This window comes from Apis laboriosa, unplaced genomic scaffold (assembly GCF_014066325.1).
Source record: "Apis laboriosa isolate Shangri-la unplaced genomic scaffold, ASM1406632v1 scaffold68_cov148, whole genome shotgun sequence".
Lineage (NCBI taxonomy): Eukaryota > Metazoa > Arthropoda > Insecta > Hymenoptera > Apidae > Apis > Apis laboriosa.
The window spans coordinates 3,402,604-3,429,961 of record NW_025224135.1 but is presented as its reverse complement, the minus strand read 5'-3'; the positions used below and the strand labels follow the sequence as shown (position 1 = coordinate 3,429,961).

General features: G+C 40.9%; 1 protein-coding gene across 9 annotated transcripts in view; it reads left to right on the top strand.

Moving 5' to 3' along the window:
- LOC122718717 overlaps positions 1–27,358 on the top strand; it is a 226,721-nt gene that overhangs the window by 158,431 nt on the left and 40,932 nt on the right. For all 9 annotated transcript variants that reach the window (XR_006347448.1, XR_006347449.1, XM_043944001.1 and 6 more), the window contains 6 exons: positions 3,488–4,668; positions 5,104–5,320; positions 5,621–5,866; positions 6,837–7,200; positions 8,719–9,016; positions 11,324–16,033. Coding sequence is in view for 7 of the 9 variants with exons in the window: in XM_043944001.1 (XP_043799936.1) it covers positions 3,488–4,668; positions 5,104–5,320; positions 5,621–5,866; positions 6,837–7,200; positions 8,719–9,016; positions 11,324–16,033 (7,016 nt within the window). In the remaining 2 variants the exon portion in view is untranslated. The remainder of the gene's footprint in view (positions 1–3,487; positions 4,669–5,103; positions 5,321–5,620; positions 5,867–6,836; positions 7,201–8,718; positions 9,017–11,323; positions 16,034–27,358) is intronic.

Sequence of the window (27,358 nt, the reverse complement as noted above, 5' to 3'; positions counted from 1 at the left end):
CTTATTTTCAAGTAGTTTCTACTTTTTCAATGCTCTACCTACCAACCGAGATCAATATTTTCAATATGAATCGTCTGTATTGTTCACTGACTGGAAAGAAATTTCGCGGGAGACTCAGGAAACCGCCTATTACATGCTTTGTTGACAAATCTGTTGATACTATTGTATAATAATAATAGTAAAAGAGCTATAGTTTCAACCGATTCAAAATCGATAATCATTTTATTAGGATTCAGAAGTTGAAATATTTTCGAAACTATTAATTATTTCGATAATATTCGTATATGTATAATTATTAGCTTAACTATTCGAATACGAAATTATATTTATAAATTAAACTCGTTACAAATCGTAATTAGCCTAGGCGTATTACGAGAAATAAAAATAATTTTATATTATATGTTAAAATATTCTGAATAAAATGTCTACGCTGATACATCGAGCTTTATATACAGATCGTTTTGGATCAGTATGTGACAAATAAAAACAAAAAAGCGTTTTCTTCTAAATTATCATTGTTATAGCTATAAAAAATTTCATATAATTTTCTCGTTTCGAATTGAATTAATATAAAATTATTCTATACAAAATCGTACTATCTTTTATTATAAGTATATAGTATATTTTATTATAAAATATACTAAGAAACGTAAGAATACACGAATCTATTCGTAATAAATGGACTATTTATACGAAATTGTAGAACTTGAACGAGGATTTAATTTCTTTAATTATCGCAATGCTTAATGCTTTATTTTTTCTCTTTTTATGCATTCTATGGAAATTGTTTCGTGTATTTCAACTTTGCACAAATGTATAAACATACTCCATCATATAATAATTCAACGAAAGCGAAACCGAAGATAAGTGTACTGTTCTCTGGCGGAAAAAAAGTCTCGCGGGACGGCACAGGGGCAAGAGGGGTCCTTCGCTAGGACCATTTATCCCCACTTCACACGCTTTGTTGACGATCCTGATACCACACGCTACATAAATAGAAGAACTCAAGAAATATTTTCGAAACTATATAATTATTTCGATGCACTATTAATATATCTATTCGTATATAATTATTATCTTAACTACTCGAATATAAAATTACATTTATAAATTAAACTATCATTACAAATTGTAGCTATCCAAGTTAACCAATCAGACTGTAAGCATTCCTTTCGCGAGACTTCTTTTTCAACAACGGACAATAGTATTCTCACGAGGAATGAAAATATCATCTCACTTGTTTCAAAACGAATATAACAAGAAACGTTTCTCGCCATTATTTATCGCCGACAAACAAACGGCAAAGGCTTTCGAAACAAATGCTTTTTGCATTGCAAAAATTCGAATACGGGAACGCAAGTGGTAATCGGCCGATTTGCCATGCAATTAGGCGAAAGTAAACAGAGAAACACGGGCGAACAAACCGAGGAATTCGGTTCGATGCCCGTCTTCTTCCCTCGCTTCTCCTATCCGCTTTCACGAAAGTGTGCGCCGAGGATCGCGGGTTTTGATCGGCTTCGTTCGTTTGCTCTCTCGAAGTTGGCCACGAATAAACACAGGCGAGAGTTTGTAGTTGCTCGGTTCGAAAAAACTGCGAAACTGTCTCGTGTTTGCTATTAGAATTTCCTCTCCTCTCCGTATTCGAAGTTAACGACTGTGCAACTCTCAAAGCTTTAGGATTCATCGATCTTTGTTTGCACTGTGTGTCTTTTTAGTTAATTACTTATTTTATTACGTATTTTCCTAATTGCATTCGCACGCGTTCAATTATTGATATTTACGCTTGTGTAGTTTTTTTATAATAATATATTGGATATTATTAAAGGAAATGAGTAAGAAATTTGCTTTCGATTTAATTAATTACGATATTTTTAATTTAATTTATTTAAGCCAGAAATATATTATCATTAATAATAAAGCGTTCTGGACAATGAAACTTTTCGATTTATTGTGCGAACTAATTTTTCAGAGATTTATGAACGATTTTACACCTTTGTTTCCCCCCATATTAAAATATTACAATATCATGACACTGTTAATATCGTAACAGTGAAAAATTTATCTAATGTCGCGCGCGCAAAAAAAAACGAACACGAAGATGAGAAATGAAAATTTTAGCGAAATTGAAATTGTAAACGTGTTTTTAATATCTCTGCTAGGTCTAACATTTCATTTCATTGGGTTTTAAATTGGATTAAAGGATTAATATAAAAGTGAAATATACGCATGTTGCACGAAAGCGGGGAAATAGGGAGGGGAAAAAAAAAAAACAGTTCGTCGTATAAAGCTGAAAATCACACGAGCGAGACTTTTTTTATGCGAAAAGGATGGATTATTAAATTTCAGTTAAAAACAAAATATCCCCGTCGCGCAAATGAAATAATCAAATTCTTCCAAACGTCAAATTTTAAATTATAATTATAAAGAGAAAGAAAGTTCAGGAGACGTGATCTTTCGCGTTATGTCTTAATATATCTTAACAATATTTTTAATTATATCTTAACAAATCAAATGAAGCGATGAAATTTTCACCAACTTCGGCGAGACCTCTCTCTCTCTCTCTCTCTCTCTCTCTCTCTCTCTCTCTCTCTCTCTCTCTCTCTCTCTCTGTCTTTCCTGCAAATATAATTGGCAACCTCGTTTATTCCTTTTTGAGTCTGAATTAATATCAAATGCAAACGTTTTTAGACTGACAGGGTTTTAAAATAACGTCGAAACTATCCTGAACGTTCAATTTTCTATATATATAAATCCTTCTTTACCGATTTACCGAAACACCGCAAAATATATATTTATACATCCCAATAAATATTTAACAGAGTCGAAATTCTGACACGTTATCCCCGAGTTAAAACGGTCCTACGGGAATAAAATTATCCTTTGTCGGATCTTCGCTCCCTTATCTCGCGTCAAATCACTTTTTCTCCGGAACCAAAGAGTATCTAATTAAATTCGTCGTTTCGTTAAATTTTAAAAAAACTTTCAAACCCTTTCCAAATTTTGCCACAACGTCTCTAATCACATTCTCTTTCTCCTCCTCCTCCTCGTTGTCCACCCTCCAATATTCCAAAGAAAGTTCGACAACTCAAACTCGAAAAACTTTTTCCCAAATTTTAAAACGAAAATTTTCGAAATTTACATAATTTATATAAATTTAAATAAATTTATATTATTTTACAATAAATAAATATAATAAATATAATAAAATAAATAATAATAATAATAAATAAAAATAAATAATAATAATAAATAAATAAAATAAAAATAAATAATAAATATAATAAAATAAATAATAAATATAATAAATATAATAAAATAAATAATAAATATAATTTATTAAAATTTATATAAATTTATAACATAATATCGTCACGTAATCGAAATCGTTCCAAGTCTTCCAAAGATCTTTCTCAATAATCCTTTAATAAACCCTCGAATAACAAAAAATAACCAAATAACGAGGCGAACGAAATGTCGAATGTTTCAGCGGAGGCGGTGAGGCGGCGGTGGTGATCGAGATAGGAGGGCAGCAGGACGGCGAGCGAAGCGCGAGGCCAAGCGTCTCCTCCATATCCTCGATCCTGAACCAGAGCGCGGACGACAGCGATTCCGGTTTCCACGGTTTCCAGTCGCGCGACGATCCCAGCCACGCGTCCAACAACAACTCCAGCCCGAACAGCGTGAACACCGCCTCCTTTCCTAACCTGAGCGGCAGCAATGGGAACAGCAACAATGGAAATAGCAGCGGCAACAGCAACAACAACAACGCCACCATCACCACCACCAACAACAACAACAACATCATCCTCGCCGGGAACAACAACAACAACAACTCGTCCAACGACGTCCAACCGATGGTGAACGGCTGGATCCAACAACAGCAATCCCCTTACGGCCAACCGAGCACCTCTCAACAACAACAACAACAACAACAACAACAACAACAATACAACCAATTGATATCATCCGTCGTGATGGCCAGCCAACAAACCCCCCACCCTCATCCCCACTCCCACCACCACCAAGCATTGCTCCACCAAACTCACCTGCCCCATCCAACCCAGATCCTTCAACACAACAAGCAACAAGCCCAACAACCTCAACAAACCCATCTGACCAACGTGCAAACTGTCCAACCTATGCCGAGGAAGTTCGGCCAACCGATTTACGCGAACGCGCCCCCTAAACCGAGGCGGATAACCGACGGCTCGACCGAGTACTCCACCCCCTCCCCCGATCCCGATTACAGAAAATCGCCCGTTTCGCCGGACGTCGCCACGATGGCCACGGGCAGCAAGAGTCCAATGTCCGACTACGAAAGGGGAAGCGTGATCTATGGAGGGGGAAGTAGATCCGTTGCGGGGCAACCGTCGCAGCAGAGTCTCAGGACTGACAAGTCCGGTTTGAATTACGGTTACGGGGGGGGCCAGGCGCAGGCGCAGACCGAGAGGCGCACACCTGACACGTACGGGCGCAGCGCGGCTAAACCGAGGTCGGGGAGAGGGAACGGCGATTACGAGGAGGTTTACGGGGCGCCACAGTTGTACCAGAGGCCGGCAGGCCCCGTCGGATACACGAAGGGGGCCTCACCCGCCCCCATCCCGATCCCCCTTTACGCGCAACAACATCATCAGTACCAGCACCCGATACATCCCGGCGTCGCGAACAGTGAGTAGAGTTTTAGGTGTTGTTAATTAGAGTAGATTGTCCTCTGTGTGAATACGAGGGAGGGATGGTTAGAGCGAATTTTGGGCCGGTTTGGGTTGAAGAGTATAGAGATTTTTTTTTTGAGAATGGTGAGAAAGATATATTCAGTATTGATTTTAATCGTTTAATTGCGGATGTTGATGTAAATGTAGAGAGAGCCTGAAGAATACTTTTTTATATATTTCGATGAACAATTTATTTATGACAATTATTGTCTTGGAAATCAATAAATATTTTTAATATTGTGGTATATGAACGGTCATATTCTAAGAATATTTTTTTTTTGCGTTTAAGAACATATATATATATATATATAATATATAATATAATGGGGGAGGAAAATTTAAGGAGCGATGTGACGAAAGTAGAGAAAAGGAGAGAATGGTTTTGATTCAGTGCCGATAATGAGGCAGCCGAGGGCGCAGCCACCGCCACGGCCGCACAGCGCGGACTTCTTGGAGTACGAGGCGATCAGGAAGCCTCAACAGCAGATGCCGCCGCAATGCGAGGAATCGGTGAATCAACAGAGGCGTCCACAGAGGCCTAAATCGAGTTTAGACATAGTCACTCCGTCGGACGCAGCGAACGATGGATACTTTTATTCCGAGGAAAGGTAATAAATCTCTGGATAATTTTTAACTGCGCCATTTTTTTTTCAATTAGAAGAAAAAAAAAAGAAAAAAAAATCCACACCATTTCGACCATTTTAATTTAATTTTAATTCCCGATCGATTCCTGCCAAGTTTGTGAATAATATGTAAAAAATATTCTAATAATAATAATCTATAAAAAATAATATATAAAAAATAGTATATAAAAAATAATATATAAAAAAATAATATTATAAGAAATATTCTTCTCGCGACTTTTTTTATTTCTTTCGTCATTTGAATGACACGTGTGTTGGGCGCAGATACGCGGCACAGATGCGGCAATCCGCGGTTTATCTCCACCAGACGCCCCAGCATCACCAGCAACAAAGGAACCAATCGCTTTCCCGGACGACAATGCCCTCGAAAGCGACTGGGATCCGCGACAGAAGCGACGAAAGTAGGATAGCTACGCTACCGGAAGTTTCCTGCTCTGGCCTGAGGCGGGGACAACAACACGTTCATCAGCAACACGTGATACCTCACCAATCGCTTCAACGGCATACCGAGTGAGTCACTGTCCATCAATCTTCTATACTTTCTTCTCCAACGTATGAAGAATATACCTGTGAATAATACTATAGTATCTTTTTCGATATTTTTTTCGTTGGAATATAAAAAAGAAAAAAAAATGTTCTTCTTTAAATTTTAAATTGAAAATTGAAAATTTTTAGAAAGTCTTAGAATAGATTTTATGGAATTTTGCAAGTTATTGAAATTCCAAGTGTCGCGTTATTTTCGATACTTTTTTTAGTTGCGGTTTTCTCCGCACCTGATGCAACTAGACATTCCATTTACTTAACTGAAAATCGATAATGCGCATCTGCAAGAAACGCTGCCTGTGTTTTACAATGTTCTTACAATAATGGTGTCGCATACAAATGCTTTCTTTTTATTGTTTTGTTTCAATCCACTTGAACAAGTACGAACGCATTTTGTAGAAACAAATTTCCATGCATATTATCTATGAAAAATGATGCTTTTTTAATAATTAGATTAAAATTAAATCACATTAATAAAATAGAATCAATTGCACGAATTAAACTGTACCAATGCGTACACAAAAAATTAAATTACAATAACCATCATATAGCGCGAATCTATTTTTGTTGACATTTTCAACACGTTCGTTCGAATTAAATTAGTTTTAGTTTCGCTTCGCGATTTCAATACAACACGGATAACCGTGCGGATTAATCGTGTTATAGAATTAGCTCGACTGTATACGCAGTATAAATGGACAACAACAAGAAAGCTAAAAAAAAAAAAAAAAAACGTATCAAATTTCGATTCGAAAGTGAACAAAACAAAACTAAAACGATCTTTATAAAAACACAACCAGATCTAAAAAAAATATACGTGTATAATCTACTTTTCGATTCAAAGCAAAGCTATCATCTATGGTTCAAGCGCAAAAAAATACGACTAAACTTAAAAAAAAATCATATCAAATATCGAATTCGTTATCATTGGATTCAGAATGAGCAGCAACGAGGCGAAGCTGAGGCGGTCGTTGCGGGAGAAGAGTTACGAGGCGAGCAGCCGAGAAATGCTGAGTCATATGGCGGAGGAAGGGACGGTGCCGCGAAGAATTCCACGCGAGTACGAGTGTTCGATGGGGTGGGGAAACAGGGGGACGAGTCAGGGTAGCGCTCACGTGGGCCAACCGTGTCACGCTTCTCACGCCGCCGCCAGACGATGGAACGAGCAGCAACAGTTCTGCAGGTCGGCATCCGCGCGCCTACCGAGGACCAGGCACCCGGCCACCTTGGACCCCGACGACGACGATTACGAACGATCGTCCGAGCAGGACTCGCGGGATGGTGAACGAAAGATACAACAGGTTGGTTACATTCGTCGTGTTTTCGATATCGTGTGACGATGTTTTCGCACATTTTTTCGCACATCTCTTTTGTATCTCGACGACATCCTTACGCGTCTTATATTTGATCGATGTCTATCACTTGTAGAAACTTGTATAAATATTTTGTGAATTTAAACGCGTTTTTAAAAGTTTTGTTAAGGGATCAAGAAGAATTTATGTGTTAAGAAGTAAAGTGTTTCTTTGGCCTAGCTTTTTCGCGCGTTTGTCGAGTCGCGTTGTTTGGCTCCCATTAAGGCGACCTTGAATTAATGGTTATGGGTTAACGTTATTGCGCTTGGTTTTCTATTTATCGTTCTAAGAATTTTACGAAATATCAAGTCGAAGGTAAAGTTTTTATATAATCGTATATTTTATATACGTATACGTTTCTACGTTCGTTATTCTCTAAAATTATGTTTATATTTTTAAAATATATTTTAAAATTGCAATTTCAAAAGTGGGTTTACTTTATTTCCACAAAATAACCACGAAATCGAAAGTGGAACGAGCCAACAAAAAATTCCCGAATATTATTAAAATAGAATCAATGGAGCAGAATTTATCGATCGAGCGGAAAACCGTATCGAGATTCCAATCGGCCGGATGTCGCGTTACGAATACTTTCTGGAAGGCGAGCACGCCTCGTAAACGGGGATGACTAATAAATCGGTTTTCCATGGCGTAATCGTGCAACCAGCGTGTCGGCTGGTTGACGGACAGGACAATTCGTAGCCGCACTAGTGAGATGATTCATGCGAAAGGTGCAACCTGCACGACCATCTATGTCACGTCCCGTGATTCTGCTTTCACCGCGACTCCGTTTCATCCTCGTCATCGTCGCGTTCCTCGCGCCCTTCCACGAACGCGAAACGTTACTTCGCCTCGCGTGGAATTTCAATCACTCCTCCTTCTTTCTTTTCCTCGATCATGGGACTCGTGGAGAACTCTAATTCCTTCACGATTCTTCGATCGTACAACGTATACAATTGTCCGAATACCACGTGCCACCAATTTTAAATTTTTTCCCCATTTTTTCCTTCGAGCGATTATTTTATTCGAGCAACGCTACCATATAAATCGTGTCAATACATATTTTCGAGATCATATAAATAGAAAAAACAAAATGTCTATAAATAACTCGACCGATATTTTTTCTTTCAACTTTAAAATCAATCCTTCCAAAAAATAATATTTATATAACAATTTTCGTAAAATTATCGATCTTTTGAAAAATACCAACTGCCAAACTATAATACTCTCTTCAATTTCCACTCCAAACATCTCGATTCTTACGAACCATTCCAACCAACCCTCGTCGAAAAGAAAATCTTACGGTAATTATAAACGTCTCTCTCTCTCTCTCTCTCTCTCTCTCTCTCTCTCTCTCTCTCTCTCTCTCTCTCTCTCTCTCTCTCTCTCTCTCAAACAGCGTTTTAAGAAAGAGAGAAAGAGAAAAGTCAAGGCAAAGACTCGAACGAGATGCGTGGGTGATTACAGCGCGAGGAGTCGATGAAGCGGTTGCTGGAATGGAAGCAGCGGATGCTGCAGTCGCCGCTTACCCGGAAGCCATCGGCCTCGGCAAACAGAGGCCGCGCGCAAAACGAGCTGTCCACCTATTACAAGCAGCAGGCGCTACTCGATCTCGCTGCCCACGAGGCGTCGGTCGCCGAGGGCCGCCACTCGAGGCGAAGGGAGGACGGTGGTCATCGGCCGCACGCGCGCAGCAAGAGCACGGACGGGAGGAGGACTGTCGCCAACGTTTCGCGGTACAACAGCTACTCCAGCGACGACGAAGGTAGGGACACCTCGCCTGAACTTATTATCTGAATTGTGGCTTTCACCACGTTCCTGGGACCGTGTTGTTCTCCGCTTATCCGCCCGATAGAGCAACTTCCTTAATTTTTAGACGCTCGTAGACGATCCCAAATCTATTGCCAATTTTTTTCCCTTTTTATATATAAAATATCGAGGGAATATATAATAACGTGTCATGGTGTTTGGGAAAGTTTGAGGTGAAAACTTCGTTTTTGGATGCTATTACTTTTGCTTTTTGTGTGGTTTTTTTTTTTCTTCTTTTTCTTCTTTTGTAGTTTCGAGCTTAGGGAATAAGTTGATTGGAAAGTTTGAGGGTTTTTAATATGGCGTCAAGCTTTGAGTAATGCGAGGATTTTTGGTTTCATTTGTTTATTTTTTACAACGTCGAGTAAAAATTTCGTAACGCTATTTTGACGATATATTAAAAAAAAATCATCGAAAGATATCGAAAGATTTTCGTAAAATCGTGAATCGTTTTATGTTATCAAATGATTCTTCGAAACACGTTCAAAAGTGATATATTTTTTTATCAGAAAAAAAAGTAGTATCAAAACGAAGTTTAATTCAACTCAAATCTCAATTATTGCTTCTTAGCATTAATATAAATCAAGTTCTCTTCAATACTCTCTTCTCTAAAATAGGGAGAATTACGCAGAATTTTTCGGGTCCCAGGAATGCGATTACATTTGCGTCTCTCTAAAGAACTCTTAAGTAGAACTCTAGCTGAATTGTGTCCAAGTATAGCAAATTCTAACCAATACGTAATCGCTCTAACACAGTATTCACGCGTGTGTTCTGCGCAAAAAAAAAAAAAAAAAAAATAATAATAAAACTTTAGAAACGAATGGAAAGAAATGCTTTTGTATGGTGTTTTACTTTTTCTTTTTTTTTTTTTTGTGCACGAGAGATCGCGTCAGAAAAGAACACGTTAACCAAAGATATATATATATTTTCGTACAAATGGAAACAAAGCGAGATATTGATTGCGCATGAATAATAACGAGTTTATATCTATATATATATATATATATATTTTTTTTCTAAACGCTAAATCAATAAACAAAAGTGCCTTTGATCGAGAGTTTTGATATAACAATATATTAATCCGTATGCATCACGAATAATCACACGTGTTAATTCTAAATTAATCAACTCCTCTTGTGGAAAAGAACTAACAAAAAACGAGCAAATATACTCGTGTCGAGTTAACGAGATAAAAAAAGTGTACACGTGCGACGTGTTTACGACGACGCCTGCTGCGAAACTTGCTCGTCCGTGCTCTCCTATTTCTCTTTCTCTCTCTCTCTCTCTCTCTCTCTCTCTCTCTCTCTCTCTTTATCTATCTATCTATCTATCTATATCTCTCTAGCTGTTCTTCTCTCTATCGCCAAGCCATCCATCCTTCTCCCTCTCCGAGTCGAGGGCTAGATCAAGATATTCGTAGATAGCAAAAAAAGGATGTTTGGAGAGAATTCTATCCTGCCGGATAGAAGGAAACCGACTTATATATAACATAAACAAACATAAAATAAATAAATAAGTAAATAGACAAAAGACAAAAGAAATAGAAATCCGCGCAGAGAATACGTTCTCTCCGTACCGGGGCTCCTTCTCTATCTGCTGCTGTTGGGGGTCTGGGCTGTGACTGGTGAATGGGAACGATATTAACACCTTTGGAATTTAACTAGCGATACCGTCCGTTACCGAGCTAACACTAGATCCGAGTAATACTACTTTGCAAGATGTGGGTCAGCATGGCATGTCGAGGAATTTTATATATATATATATATATATATATATAATTATACATATACATATATATATATATATTCTAACTAACACTATCCGTAGAGCCGTTTCAACTCTCTCGCCACCCGCCATTCCACCTTCCCCTACACATGCCTCTCCTCAATAACAAAACCAATGAAAAAATTGACGGTTTCACGGATCGTTGCGTGACTCGTCACCATATATACTACGCGTAACCGATCGAAACGATTCTCAATAACGATAATAACCAAAAAATTTCGAAGAATGGAGAAGAGATGATTGTTTAGATCGAAACGGATGTTTCTCGCAACGATCGATATCGATCCCCTCCCCTCCCCTCCCCTCCCCTCTCCCAAAGCTTCCTCCGCTTTTGTATTATCGCGTCGCAAGGGGAGGGAGGGGGTTGGATTGAACAGTCGCACACCTACACCTATCACACACACACGCGCGCACACACTCGTAACGAGTAACGAACGTTCCTCTCGTTGTGTGTTTGTTCCGTAACGGACGAAATCAGAGCTGGGAGATGTCCGGAGGAAGCGAACGCGCAGACCCTCGCATGCAGGGATAAGGAGCCCCCGCCACCACTCGACAATCGGAGACAACAACAACAACAACAACAGCAATCGTGCTCCGGCTAATTCGCATCAAGATGGCGGCGGCATCCATCGCGGGACTACCAACTGCGGCTACAACCACCATCGCAACCACCGCAACCACTATCAAACCGCGCAAAACGGTCGACGGACGGCGACCAACGACCGCCGAACGAGCCCCCCTCCCCCTCCCCACCCAAGCGGCACCATACCGCCCGACGCGGGCTACGAGGAGGTGAGCTTCCCCTCCCCCCCCAGGATCGATCCTCCGCCACCTGCCGCCCAACTTGTCCCCACGGAGGAGCAAAGGTCGAACAAGGAGCTCGACGAGGAGGAAGAGGACGAAGATGAAGACGAAGACGAAGATGAGAAACGCGGGAAGAAAGCTGGTATATTGAAGACGTGCACGGTATACGGTAACGAGGAACAAGGGTTGTTAGGGAGGACAGGTTCGGACACTTGGCAGAAGACGGTCCAGTGGGGAGGGAGGGGGGCAGAGGACGACTGGGATTCGAACATGGAGAGCAAGGTGGTGAGGGAATTTTCTTACCAGTATATAAAGCCTAGGGAGGGGGTGGACGAGGAGGAGGAGGAGGAGGAGGAGGAGGTCAGGGTGGACAACCTGGTGCGATACAGGATACGCTCGTTCGAGAGCAACGCGTTTCTCGTGGATGGGTCCCAGGTCAAGGAGGAGGAATCGCTCGCTATGCAGGAGCCGTTGAAGGTGTCCCCCCTCCAGGCGACCGAGGCGCACGTCTCGAAGCTGGATTGCGCGAAGAAGTGGAAAGGAACGACTTCCGCCCCCTCCTCCGTCATACGAAATTTCGCTCTCGGCGAGTCGAGGCACGGCCGTGGATCGTCGAAGGCCGACGATTCGACGGCTCGAGTCGAGGGGGACGACGCAGGCCACGCTAAGCAAGCGTCCACGGACAGCAACAAATCCGTGAAGGACCTGTTGGCCGATTTCGAGAGGAAGTCGCGGGAGCAGGGCGCCAGTGGCAAGATGGCGACGGCCGAGGCGAGGCATCGCGGGGTGTTCAGCGACTCGGAGGCGCTGCTGTACGACACCGGCAGCGACCAAGAGCGCTGCGACAAGAACGAGGAGGAAGACGCGACGAAGACGATCCGCCATCGTCGTCACGACGGGGATCCTTGCAGGAAGAGAGGCGACGTGGCCTTCAGACGCAACAAGGGATCCTGTTCCGGGGCCGCTCAAACGGAGGAGGAGGAGGAGGAGGAGGAGGAAGATGAAGAGGTCCTCGAGGAGGGGTTGTCGTCGTCGAATCCGAGTCGAGGGGGGAGGTTGAGCGTGACCGAGTCCCTGTTGACCCACGTGGACGGGGATCGCTCGTCCGACGAGAGCGGCACCACGAGTCCGACGATAAAGCAGGAGGAGGAGTCCGTGAGCCCGGCCGAGGAGCACTACCTCCCCATGTCGCCTAGGAAAGCGATATTGGACCCGAGCGACGAGAACAGGCCGAGCCCGAAGATGATGGAGAGCCTGTTCGCGAATTTGGAGCACGAGGAGAGCTCGTACGTGGAGATGGCCCAGAACGGGACAGGCCGTTCCCTGCTCGCCCCCTCGGCCGAATACTCCACCCTGGACAACGCGCCCCACTACGAGTTCGTGTGCGTCTCTGACAGCAAGATGGAGCCTGTATACATGGAGGTGAGCCAGTTGTCGGAGAAGGAGGAGGAGGAGGAGGAGGGGGGAGGAGGCAGGAAGAGGAGGTCGCGCGAGGAGTCGAGAGCGGCCGATCTCCCCGACATCTTGACGGCGTTGAAGTCGGACAGCTCGGACGCGGACGACGAGTCGTCCAAGGATCTCGACTCGATCGACGCGCCGAGACACCCCAGGTTCAGCTTGTCCGACACGTTCAGGCCGGCCTCGTATTATCTGGGCGCGAGCCGGGCCATGATAGCCGAGCTGCACGATTCCTCGGACAGCGAGCTGGTCTCCCCGCCCCCTATCCCAACCTCCCCCCCGCCCCTCGACGAGTTGGACTCGTTGGACGCGCAGGAGTCCTCCTCCATCGAGATGAAGAAAGTGTCGCCTCAAGTTCCGAGGACGGAGGCAAGCAGCAAGCAGCAGCAGCAGCAGCAGCACAGGCCAGCCTCGAGATTCTCGGACGCGACGATCGGGTCCGCGTTCAGGGACAGCCGAGTCTCTCTGGAGAGCGCCTCGGGCAGCGACTCGGTGGCGGCGGAGCCCCCCAGGACGGCCGAGGAGGAGGCGAGGCACAGACAGTTGAAGACGAGGCCCGTGAGCGAGGTGTGCGAGGTCCTGGACAGTTTGGACGAGTTGGAGTCGCTTGGCAGCCGCTTCGACGGGGCGAGCATCGACCTGGACAGGTATCTGGAGGAGTTGCAGGCGCGGGACGCGTTCAACGTCGACCTGTACGCGAGAGAGCCGAGTTACAACAACATTTACGGGTTCAACGAGGGCGCGATGGAGAAGCGGAAGGCGACTACGATCAGCCACGACCCGTCAAGCGCGAGGCGATTGAACGGCAGGGTGGCTCTCGAGGCGAGATACGCGAACAAAATGGGGTCGGCGAGCAGTTTGCCCTCGATGAGGGTGAGCGACGCGCCACCGTCCCACCAGCACTCGCAATCGTTCACGGGGGGGGACGCTCATTACGAGAACATCTCGAGCTTCTCACCGCTCAGGTGTTCGCCGGCCGTTCGAACGCCGGAGAACGAGACCGGTCACAGGCTTCGAATCGGGTCTCAGAGCAATCTGTTGGCCCCCTCGCACAGCAGGGAGTCGAGCTACTCGATCTCCACCTCGATGGCTTGCCAGAGGCCGGCCAGTGCCCAATCCTCGTCCATCCACCACCGCCACTCTCCCACCGCTTCGAATTTGACGGTTGGCAACGCGACTGCCAGCCTTGCTACCCCTCCTCCCTATCCCGACCAACAACGCTTCCAGAATCATCACTCGAGATCGGCCAGTCAGGATTCCGCCCGATACTCGAACCGCAGATCCTCGTCCAGCCAGGACTCCGCCCATTTCTCGGTCAAACCTGCCGCCTGCCCACCTCAGTCGTACTTACCGAGCGAGCCTCGGCCCCACAGCCAGCAATCGAGCGCCCCCTATTACTACTCGGACCTCCAAGCGAGCTCGAACGCGGTGGACACGGTGGCCGAGGCAAGGGAGAAACCAGTTATCGGTCACACGTCCAGGTTGCCGCAGTTGAACAATCAGAGGGACGACGCCTCGGCTATGAACAGCAAGAGGAACGACATAGGCCGTATAGTGAATCCTATCTCGAGGCAGGTGCCCAGACAGATTCAGGTGGACGACATCGACGAGGCGAGGCGGATAGCGGCCGAGCTCAGGAAGACGACCTGCCAATTGTTGGGCGACAACAAGGCGGACCTTGTCGACAAGAAGAACTTTTACGAATCCGACACGCTGAGGAGGGTGAAGTCCACCGACCCTCTGCCCGACATCTCCTCGCCCGAGATCAACGCCAGGAACCTGTACCCGCACGGGTTGCGGGACAAGTCGAACGGGCAGCACACGAGTAATCGGGAGGCGTTGGACGCGTCGCAGACGACGTCTCACAGAAGATCGAGATCGTTGGAGGGCCTGTTGGACGACGTCGGCCTTCAGAACCTGGTCGAGCAGCGAAACAGAAGCAACCGCGCGGTGGCCGCCGTTCAACCGACCCAGGTCGAGCAACCTGCTCCGAACGCGAGCAATAATAATGAAATGACCATCAATCGTCACCAAGTCTCCTCCTCGACGAGCAACTTCAACGCGGACGATCCTTGGGAACAGGATTTCCTCTGGAGGGAGAGCCTTCGAAGGGTGAGTTTGCGGAACGCCAGGTCGTTGGACAATCTGGACAACCAAGCTCCCAGACAGCAGCCAACCGTGGCGCCAAATTCGGACTCGAAAGGAGGAGGAGCGAGGAACAAGATCACCCGTGGCGCCACCTACGTGAACGACAGCGTGATTCTCTCGAGAGGAAGGGATAACTTCTGCCCTCTGGAGGACAGGCCTCGAGTGATGAAACGGAGAGGGGGAGATAAGGGGCAGCGAGAGGAAGATAGGGAGGAGGAGGAGGAGGTGGTCGACGATCTGACGTACGAGAGCCTGTCGATGGAGCGGATTCACGCGGGGGGTTATGTTTGGGACGCGCAGAACGAGGCCTATCGCAAGGCGAGCACCATCGACGCAACCACTACCACTACAACCGCAACCACGAACACTACTGCGATCACCGAGGACAGAGATCATTTTTTAGAGGAAGGCAACCTTCCCTCGGTTCGCTCGATCTCCGCGTCCGCGGCGTTCGAGCTCGATCGGGAGAAGCTGCGACAGTGGGACCTGTTGTCGAGCGCCTGCTTACTCCAGGAACAGCAACAGCAACAGCAGCAGCAACAGCAACAGCAGCAGCAGCAGCGCGGCTCGATGGCGGACTCGGGGCGAGGGTTGCCAATCGTGGAACGGCCTGGAGACGTTCTCGACGCGTCGAGGAACAGTGGCGCCAACGCGTTCTCGTTGACCAATCACGATCGAGATGTCGCTCTGAAGGCGCTCGAGTGCAAGGCCAGCACGACGATTACGAGCGACAGGCAACAGCTGAACGAGACCAAGGAGGCTTGTAACAGGGCTGCAGGTGAGTGGCTCCTCAAGGCATCCGGTGGTGTGTTCAGGAAGTGACTGACTGGCCGTGTTCCAAACCCTCGACTGGCTCTCGCTCGCTGACTATATATATATATACTGTTCTTCCATCTCGTCGATCGGTCGAAATGCTCGGTGGAGCAACCAGTACGCTCGTATTTCGTATATCTGTGTATCAAATGTACCTGCGTTCTTTTTTTTTTTTTTTCTTTCTTTTTTTCACGGTGGTCTTGTACAGCGTTTCGTTGCCACGTACGCAACTTATGGTGTTATTCTTTTGGATTCGAAACCAAAACTCGAAGGTTTGAATAATAATCACGATCGAATTTATGCGAATTTACGATATCGTTCTCGATCGATACATCGTTTTCGAGTTAAATGTCTATGTGCTCTCTCGTTTTGGAAAAGTGATTTCGAGGATTGCGATTCATTTCGTTGATCGGATCGAGAGACTTTCGATCCCTTTCGATCGATGATCCTTGGATCTTTTTCTGTCTTTCGATTCTTGAGCGCAATGCGATCGTAAATCCAAGCGTCGATTTTTTTTTTTTTTTTTTTTTTTTTTATGATTTTCAAGGTCATTTCAAAATCTTCACTGATCTCTCTTCTTATTTCGTGATTATTATTAAGAGGATGATCTTGGTGTGACCTTGAAAATCGAAATTTTACGAAATAATAGGCCAAGTATTTATATATATATTTCTCTTTCTCTCTCTTAAATGTAGTATTTTCAGGTCGATAACAACGAACAAAATTTTATATATATATATATATATGTATGTATATATATATATATAAAAAAACCATCGTTTATACAACTCGTTCGGTTGAGCATCTCGAAAAAAATACTATACTTCTTGTATTACTTATATATTGTTAGTCGATAAAGAAGACCGCGTTCCAACTTGCATCCGATCGTTTGCTCGAGCAGAAACAGATGTAAATCGAATCACATTTGCTCGATTTCACGATTTGGAAATAACAGAATTTTTCGTCGATGTTACATCACTGTCCTCCTTAGATCGAAATATCCTAACTAACTAATTTGCGAGAAGGAAACTAAAGTCTCTGGATCAACGAATTAATGAATTAACATTTTACGTGAACAACGTTCATATTTTATTAATATCGTAATATCTCGCGTAATAAATCGATAAAAAGTATCTTCTCCTTCCAAGTAGCAAATAATATTTACAAAGATAATTTAACGAATCCTGTGAACGAAACTTCAAACTAATAATTATTTGAAAAATGAAAGAAAGAAAAGGAAAACGAACTAAAGAGGGCAGTACAGTTCGACCAAACTTGTCCAAAGTGAAAAAGTTGCGAGTTGGAACACGGCCCGACAGATGATGAGTGTTGTTGCGTGAGAGTCGATGCGTGAATGTCTCTCGTTAGCGGCCATTGTGACGAGGACTTGCGACTTGCTAAACGGATCACAAGATTCGAGATTACGTTGTTCGAAATCCTCTTTTTTTTTTTTTCTTTTATTCTCTTTTTCGTCGTATTTCCTTTCTTCGCTCGTCGCGCATGCGCATAACGTGGTTACAATTCAACTGCGCTCCACTACGCTTCCGTCGATAATACCAGCATACGGCCTGTTTAACCATACGTATTATTTATTATCGCATAAGAGGGAAGTTTCGCGAAAAGAACACGAGAGGCGGACAGAGATTTTGCCATTCATCTCGGATAGATGGATGAATGAATGAAGCTATATGGAGTATAATAATAATAATAATAATTATAATAATGAATTTTCAGGGTACAGGAGTAAAACACGTGACTTTTAAATAAGTCGACGTACGATAAATATGTCGCGATTTATTCGATTTCTATGAATCACGATTATTGCAGGGGTTTTACGATTTTTACCTACCGTTTTTTTTTTCTCCTTTTATTTTAATTTTAAGAATCACGAGAATGTGTACATAGACACGTCAAATAATCAATTATTGTTATTCTTTCTACTTTTTTATATATATACATTTTCAATTAATATTTTTAGCGTGTAAGCGTAATTTAAAGGGATAAAAAAATTTTCTTTCTTTTTTTTCTTTTCCCTTAATTATTTCAGTTTTATAAAATATTTTTGTACGTCTTCGTGTTGAAATGAATCTTGGAAAAAAATATAATAATAATAATAATAATAATAATAATAATAATGATAATAATAGTAATAACAATAATAATAACAATAATAATCGTATCTTTGTTTAAGAATTAATTAAGCATTGCGTGAAAATACATTGGAATTTTTTGAAAAAAAAAAATTTCCCACGATACGACGAGATGAAAAAAGATGTTTTTCTTTTCTCGAGATAAATAATTGGTTGTGCCTTCGATGGATTTGAATAAAAGAAAAATAATATCGAGTTGTATTTTTTTTACAAATTTATTTATATCGATGTAAGGAGGAAGATCGAAAAGGAAGAGGAAAAAGAAAAAATTGTTCTAATCGGGAAACGAACCGAGATATATCGCAGTTTTCACAATAAAAAAAAAAAAAAAACGAAAAATAGAGAAATCAACAAGGGTTTACCTTCCATAGAAATTGTTGCAGCTTTATGTAAACGGAGTGACGCAGCGTCCTGGAATTTCTGTGAGTAATTTTTCTTTAGAATTTAAAAATAAGAATATTTTAACGAGCCTCGACAAGTTTGGGGATTAAAATAATTTCTAATTGAAAGTAATTTTAATCCAATTTTATTTGTATTTTTGATATAAATTCGAGCGGAAAATTTCGCCAAATCAGCACACGATCCCAGCTTCGAATCAAAGAGAAACCCGATTTTTTTCAATGACCTTGAACTCGAAGGTAATAGTATCACGTATACGATGCAAGGTTTCTTTGCTAAGGATTATTATTCTGCGTCGAAATACGCAGATAAATAACGATTCGTACGAACGAGAATATACGAATCTACTATTTTCATGCTTCGACTAACAATAATCCAATTATATTTACAAGCGTTCTGGATTTCGAGAGTTTCCAAGAATTTCGAGACAAAGTTATAAGAAAAAAATACAACGATAACATCTGTTTTCATTCAACCAACGATACTCGTAAAATTCAAATTTTTCTCAAATCCAAGAATCAAATTTCGACCAAAACAGTGGACCATTCCAAATCCTTTCCAAAATTAAATATTCTCTTTTCTCATCGTCGAAAAGAATTTTTCAACACCTGGTAAATTTCAAAATCAACTTTTCTTAAATCCAAGAATTAAAATTCCAGCATCCAAACAAGGCCATTCCAAATCCCTTTCAAAATTAAATATCCTTTCTCATCATCGAAAAAAATTTTTCAAGATAAGGCAAACTTCAAATTCAACTTTTCTCAAAGAATCCAATAATCCTTTTTTCTCATCTCTGAAAAGAATTTCAAGACCAAACTTCAAATTAAATTTTCTAAAAAAATAACTCACTCCCTCTTGCTCGCCAAAAATCGGCAAAAATGAAAAAGGGAGAAAAGAGTTGGATTTGAAATATCGCGTGGAAAAGCGAGCGGATTTAAATCGACTGGCCAAACGCGAGCGCGAAGAGTGGTTCGGGATAACGGTCGGTTGCGGCAACTTCTTAATAAGTGCGTTCACCTTGGCCGAACGAGCGCCCGGATTAATGCCACTGGTAGGGAGGGAGAGAGGGCGGAGAGAGAGAGAGAGAGAGAGAAAAAAAAAGAACCTCCTCGACTCGACCCGGCCTATCGAAACGGGTTCGACCGGGCGACGAACGAGAGAAACGCGAAAGGAAGAAACGCGTGACGAACCGCGTGATCGAGCGCAACCTTCCACCTGTGAATCGAGGGAAGGATAATCGTCCGTTCGAGTATTGCGAGTGACCGATCGCCTCTGATCATTGCTGATGTTTGACGCATGGGTGGGTGGATGGGTTGTTCGAGGATAGAATTATCGTGCGAGTTTGTTTCTCTTTCGACTACTTCTTTTACAAGCATACGAAGCGTGCAAATTTTCGATTCGTTTTATTTGGTTATTTGTTTTAAGATAAACGCCGTTTCGTTTATTATTATTGATGTATTATATTTTTCATTTGCGAATACTCAATATGTTAGATTTATAATCAATGTTCTATTTCTTACGTTGTTTTTAGAGTAGTTTTCTCGAAAGTATTCGAAGAGTGCAAATTTTCGATTCGTACATTTTACTTATTTATTTGTTTTAAGATAAATGCTCTTTTGATATTTTTTTGTAAAAAAAAAAAGGAGAAACTGCACAGATTCCATCTAATCTCTATCGATTTTTATTTAATAACCGTGAACGAACGATACAATTCAAATATTATATACGCATTTCCACATTTATCTTATTTACAAAAAGGTAATTTTAATTTATTTGAGGTAAATTTCAACGTTATTTTATTAACGGTTAACGAATTCAATTCAATTAATGTAACTCGCTTATACCTTTCCGTATACGAATTATACTTCGTACATATATATATACATATATATACATACATCGTAATACCTTCATCGATTCCCTCGTGCTATTGAACCCGCGACAAAGTGCAACGTACAACGACAACGTGTCTAACGCATTTACGACGCGATGAGCAAACCACGTTTATGGCATCGTTGCGGTCACCGGTCATCGTTGCTCGCTGCCTGGCGAAATGTCAGCCGTCGCGAGGCGATTGTAAACGCGATTTGGAAAGGTCTCTCCCATGTCCGCCGGTATATATTTCTCCATATCACGATATCGTCCTTGTTATATCCATTATATTTATTTATATATATATATATATGTATATGTGTGTATATATGTATGTATATGTATATGTATATGTATATGTATATGTATATGTAACGAGACAGGGATGTAAGAACAGGAGAGATGAATTTTCGTACTCACCTTGAAATTGATCTTTCGTCATTGTATGGAAATATATTTAAATCTTAATTTCATTCGAGGTGAGAAGAAGAGATTATTATTGTGGAAGCTAATAATTACTTTTAATCGACATGATAAAAATATTTTCCATAAATGAATTGTATATCGAAAGAAGAATAGAGAAAACGTTCACGTTTGTTGTTCGAATTTGGTTAAACGATTGCTGGACACGACGAAAATCGGATATCGATCATATTCGATACAAGATAAAACGAACGCGTGTTGAAATATTAATAAGAGGTTTTAATCCATTGATTGTATGTAAAAAGGATGATCCATCCTTGGATTGCCATTTTGGTTTGTTCTCGAATTAGAAAAATAGTTTCGATGATAGCCATCGATACATTAAGATTGTTTTGCTCGATTTCTTTATCCCATTTTCCATTATTTCGAGCTACCTCCTTTTCTTATTCATTTAGACGTCCAAAGGTTATATCCTTCAATTTCTCAGAAGAATAAAATAAATAATTTATTTTCGCGCACATTTAAATTCAATAAATTAATAGAGTTTATGAAACACAATTTTTTGAAAGAGATTCTTCGCCTATCGCGGTATTTTAACTTCCATCATATCAAATAATCGTATTAAAAAAAAGAAAGATCGTTGAAATTCGTTCGATCGAGAAAATTTTCGCATATCCCGTAAAAATCCCAATCCCACGATATACGTATATATCTATAGCCCAACGATAGAAAAAAAAAAAAAGAATATAAGAGAGGCCAATTTCAACGAACCGAAACAATCCTCGGCCCCCCTACGCTCGATGCCGAACGACGAAACAACAAAAACCATCAATCAACATCCATGCTTCCCTCCCCTCCTCCTATTCCACGCCAACCCTCCCTCAGTTCGGTTGTGTTCCAAGCGCGATCGCTTGTCCGACGCACGGACGCATTGCCAGCAGAGATGAACGTGGGCGGTGGCGGCAGTAGCGGTAAACAATCGAAATATCGGGGAACTTTTATTCCCGCGTTGAAAGGCGGAGCGACGATTGAATCGCGCGGGAACGGGACACCTAGCCTAGCCGCGTGGTAAACAAAAGGCTCTCCCCGCCCCTCTCTCGTGGCGATTAGGTATCGAGAATTGGAGCGGTCCTTGAATCGACGCCGAGGACGGAGCGGAATGAACGACTGTACACACTCGGGGAGATCGGACGAAAGAGGCAGCCACACGACACTCGCGGGGACTCAGTCAGTCAGCCGATGCCGCTCACCACGGCACCACGCGCCATTCACCCGCCGTTCCAATCGATCGGAGATCTCGCTTACCTCACTTTGCCTTTCGCGCGATTGTTTCTCGTGTCTTTTGCGTTCTCGTTTTTCTTTTTTTTCTTTTTTTTTTTTTTTTTTTTTGGAAAATTTGAACAAAATCAGAACAAAGTGAGAGAAGAAGGTTTGTTTCTCGAACATAATTGTCGGTTTCTCTTGTCATATTAAGAGATGATTTTTTTTTGAGAGAGAGATTCACGTTTTGAACAGGTTTTTGGACTTTTTATTTATTTTTTTTTTTCGAATGGAAAATGGAATTGTGACGCTTTTCAACATTTCTTTCGAAACGTTTTTTTGCGCGCGAAATTTGAATTTCGTTTTTTTGAATTTATATGTGTATATATATATATATATACTGAAATAATGGACTATAATGGAATTTTGAAACTGTTTCAAGTTTGTTTCGATCGATTTTAGAAGTTGGGATGGAATTCGCGCGGGGATATACGCATGGAAAAGCGTTGACACAAGGAACGTGACATTTCGTTTAAAAGTAAAGCAAAGCGGATCGCGTCGATGTAGAAACAAGTTTTACAAAGTGGTGAAAAGCCACTGTCGTATTAATGGAGTGTTAACGCGAAGTAATTCAGACAAGGTCGCGAACGTTTACGAGCTAATGCACGAAACATTAAATTTACATTACGCACGAAACGTTACATTCTACAATTTATTCATTTCTCTAAATTCAATAAATATTATAACGTATCGGATGCAATGTTTGTATACGTATATAAAGGCATATAAATTTTTCTTTTCGAGTTAATTTAAAAACTCTTGCATAACATTAGCTACGTACGAGCAAAGTCCATTTCACAAAAGATAAACAAAGTTCAACTTGTGTAAATAAATTATTAAGCAATCTAAAACGAAGAGAATCCACAGCTACATAACTAAAATTAGAGGAAATCGGACGTTAACCGCAGCGTATAACGTGAAATATGGTCAATATTAGGTTCGAATACTAGATCATTAGTGCACAACGTCAAAACGGATAAATACGTTCTCTGGTATAAAAACTATGGATGAACAGCTTTTTGTTCGTCAGAATATATCGTGTTGGTAATATAGACGCGAATCGAGAAATGGTTTTCACGCGGTATCGTTAAATGGTCTAATTTATTGGGCCAATATCTAAAGTCAATATTTGACGAGTGTTCAGTGGCTTCTGGATGCTACGTTCCATCGCACACGTGCACGCATTGTGCACACGACCGTTCGGTGAATTATTTTGCTCGATTGATTCCAAATATTTCGAGCACGTCCGCTCCGAGTATCAAGTTTCACGCCAAACCTCACCAAGAATGCGATCAACCGATTTAAATTTCACGAGAAAAGGAATTTTGCGAGATTTCGATGAATTTGAAATATGTTGTCAAAAAAAAAAATTAAAAAATAAATTTAATAAATTTAATAAATAAATAATCAATTTAAATCTCATCAAATTTATTCCAAATTCTTTTCAAATACAATTCTAATCTATACCTATAATTTAATACGAAACCAACCATTGAATGGACAATTTATTTCAAGGACAGCAAAATCAACGAGGCGGTTTTAATTCGAGATAATTACCAAAGATATTATCGATTGTAGGTAATAAAGAGTAAGAGTATTCTCACAGTTCATTACTTCGATCGTTGATTCTCGTTCAAATTGTCCGCGAAATGCGTAAACAATCGGTTTTACCATTAACCATTTTATAATACGATTAGTGGCACTCGTTTCACGACTCGAAAAGCGTCCAATTCTTTTTCACGATACTGTAATAATCGCGTCTGGCCGGATCGTAAAAGTTACGAGTTCTCCATATAGTTCTCGGTGAATTTTATCGGAATTTCTGCCGGTTAATTTTATGCTCGATACTGGATTCCGTATTTCGTGAACTCGATTATGACTCTGGCAATTGTCGAAAGTAGAAGTTTCGAAGTTCCTCGGTTAATTGAATTCGTAATTTGAGGAATAGAAATTTCGTGTTTTTTTTTTTTTTTTTTTAGAGGCAATTACGCGTAATTCGAAGTATTTTGACGAAGAAAAAGATATCGATGGATTTGAAAAAAAAAATTCCCAAGACGATTTATTCGAGTTTTCTTATTTTCCGTATCGTTATCTTATCTCTTCTCTATGGAAACATTTTACAAAGAAAAAATTATCGAGATATTTTCACGAACAAGGAATTCCTCTTCAAGATCTATCGTCGATTTTCTTTTCAAACTTGTTATTGTGAGCTCGCTTTTGTATTTATTCTTCGTTGAATCTTTCGTTCCCTTATTGTCAAACAACTCGACAAATAATCTGTCGCTTTCACTTCAGAAATGCAATTGCACCGAGTGAAACATTGTCAAGGAATTTTCTCTTCAATTATCGACTCCTGTAATCTGTCGGATATTATTTTTCGTTTAGAAAGTTATTCTTGTTTTCTATTTCCGTTATTTTCACGATGATCAGTAGTAACGTAACGAGGAATTATCATTAATTATAATAATACAATATATTATTACATCATTATATATTAATTCTACATTTAAGAGTGAAAGTAAAATACTCTTCTCTAATCTTACGATAATTTAGAAATAATTTTATGATAAATTACAAGGATATACAGATGAATAATCTCTCGAATTTTCGCGTGAAGAAGAATTCGTCGATCTATCGTCGTCCTGCTTGAAAATCGAAACAAAGAGAAGCCAGCAGCTTCTTCGATCGATTGTTTATCGAGACTGTATTTGGTGATTGATCGACCGTGTCAATTATTTGTGCTTGCCGTGCAAACAGACGGATGCGCGTGGCGAGAACGACGAAGACGAAACAAGGAAGGAGCGTGACACACTCATGACACGCTTGTGGCCACGCATCGAGCATTGTGCACTGGAATCCGTCACAAAGCGGAACGCGACCCTCCTCGTCTTGAACGCGTGTCTGAAACTCGGTATACGCGTTTGGACACGGAGGAAAATGGGTGGAAAAGTCGGGCTGATTTGCGGCAGTTGCTGGTCTGGAAAGTACAGTATGTATATAATATTCACTATTTCACGATTTTCTATATATAGATCGAATACTTAACATCTTCCCCAATTATTTTTATTCGACGACAGAATTCACTCGTCGTGCTTTTTGCATCTACACAAAAACGAATAAATAAGAATAAAATTTGCATGTAATCCAAAAATAAGAAAAGAGTATTCTTTTCTAAAACAAAGAAAATAATATACGTAATTTTTCACAAACCTATTCTATTATCTTGTATTCTTTTTAATACAATATATACATATATTTTAAAATTCTCTTCACCCAATACAATCGTTTTTCTTATATAACGAAATATATTTCGTCATACACGTTCAAAAGATCCAAAAGCTACTTAATAAATGTTAAACGCGTTAAACTATAATGCATCGTAAAAAAACAAAAAAATATCCAATCGGAAGGACGTTTCTTTCCCTTCTTCAAAACATTTTATCTCTTTTTAAATCTATCGTCGTCCCTCTCGAACAAACAACATCGAACTTCGTCTTCTTTTTTTTTCTTTTTTTCGCGAGATAAGAAACCGTTTAAATTCCTCTCCTTGAAAGCAAATCGCCCTCGAGAAGCATCATCCTCATTGCCCAAAAAGCGCGAGAGAGATGGCCAGTTTGAGAAATGGGCAACGAAACGGAACGTCTCTTATAAACTGGACGAGTTGCGTTGGGTCGCGGCCAACGAAAATCGCTGTCGCCACGATCTCTTCTCATCATCGATCCTCCTTGAGGGAGGAGGAGTGTAACCGCGATCCAAAATCGTCGGATTTCGAAATCGCTCGAGGTCCTTCCACCCCCCTCCACCACCACTTTCGATGATTCTCGCATCTCTTCGCGAAGAGTTGTTCAACGTTAAAGTCTGACGTATTCTCAAGTTGAGCGCAAAAAAAATTATAATAATAATAAATAATATTATTATATTAAATAATAATAATAATAAATAAATTTGAGGTTATTTGGATTACTTGTTTTACTTTTATGATTTTTTTCAGTAAGAGTAAAAAGTAATCGATTATTTTTAAATTCTCTAAACTTGTTAAATTCGAAAGAAGTTGGAGATGGGGTAGATTATAAAACAGGGATTGAAATTGAAATAAAAAAAGGAAAAATAGGTTGAACGTTAAGAGATGATCATTAAGATAATTATCGATCAAGATTGTTCCAAAGTTTATTATTATTATATTATATTTATTTAATATATAATTATATTATATATTAAATTATATTTAATTAATTATATAATTAATTATATTATATAATTATATAATTATACTATTACTATATATTATATTACATATAATTATATTATTATATTCGTTTCCTTTGATAAATTCTTCTCCAAGGAAGAAGAAGAAAAAAAAGAAGAACAAAATGGAATCTGATGAAAATGAAGAGAAATGTTGTTTGATCATCCTCGAATCAAAATCGGACAAAAATTCGGTAGTTTTCCCAAATTCAGTTTTGTTGAGATTAATTTTCTTGAAAGGGAAGATTCACGGATTCTACGTCTGCAATTAAGTCGAAGGAACCAGCCGTTCGCGATGATATAATTATGTAATTTATCTAAAACAGACGAGCGATTTTCATATATATATATACATACATATATATATATATATATATACAATTGGAAGAAGGGGAACGGTGGTGAATCAGAAGATGGAACAACTCGAATTCGGTTTGTGAACCGTTAAGAAATGGTGATTTAACATGCCACGTGATGCACAACCATTCTGCCACGTGGATACCGTTACTCGGCTCGTTGGTACTCGCCTCGGCCTCCCCCCTCCCCCACCATTTATATTACATAATCCCGGCCGTCTCCGATTTTTCGACACCGTACCCTGGATTCTGGATCGAGTTTCTGGATTCTAACGACGAAGCTTGCCTGAATAAATCGTGTATTTATATATACATAATTTTCTAATATAATTTATATATACAATTTTCTTAACGGTACTTTTATTTGTTGTTAATTATTGCTGCGGGATCATTGATTTTTTCTTTTTCTTTCTCCCACATTTGTGACACGAAACGAATAATACGAAAAGTGTCGAGGTTTTTCTTTTAAAGAAATTTTATTTTTCTGAAATTGTTCTCGAGGATTAATATAATATATGTATAGAT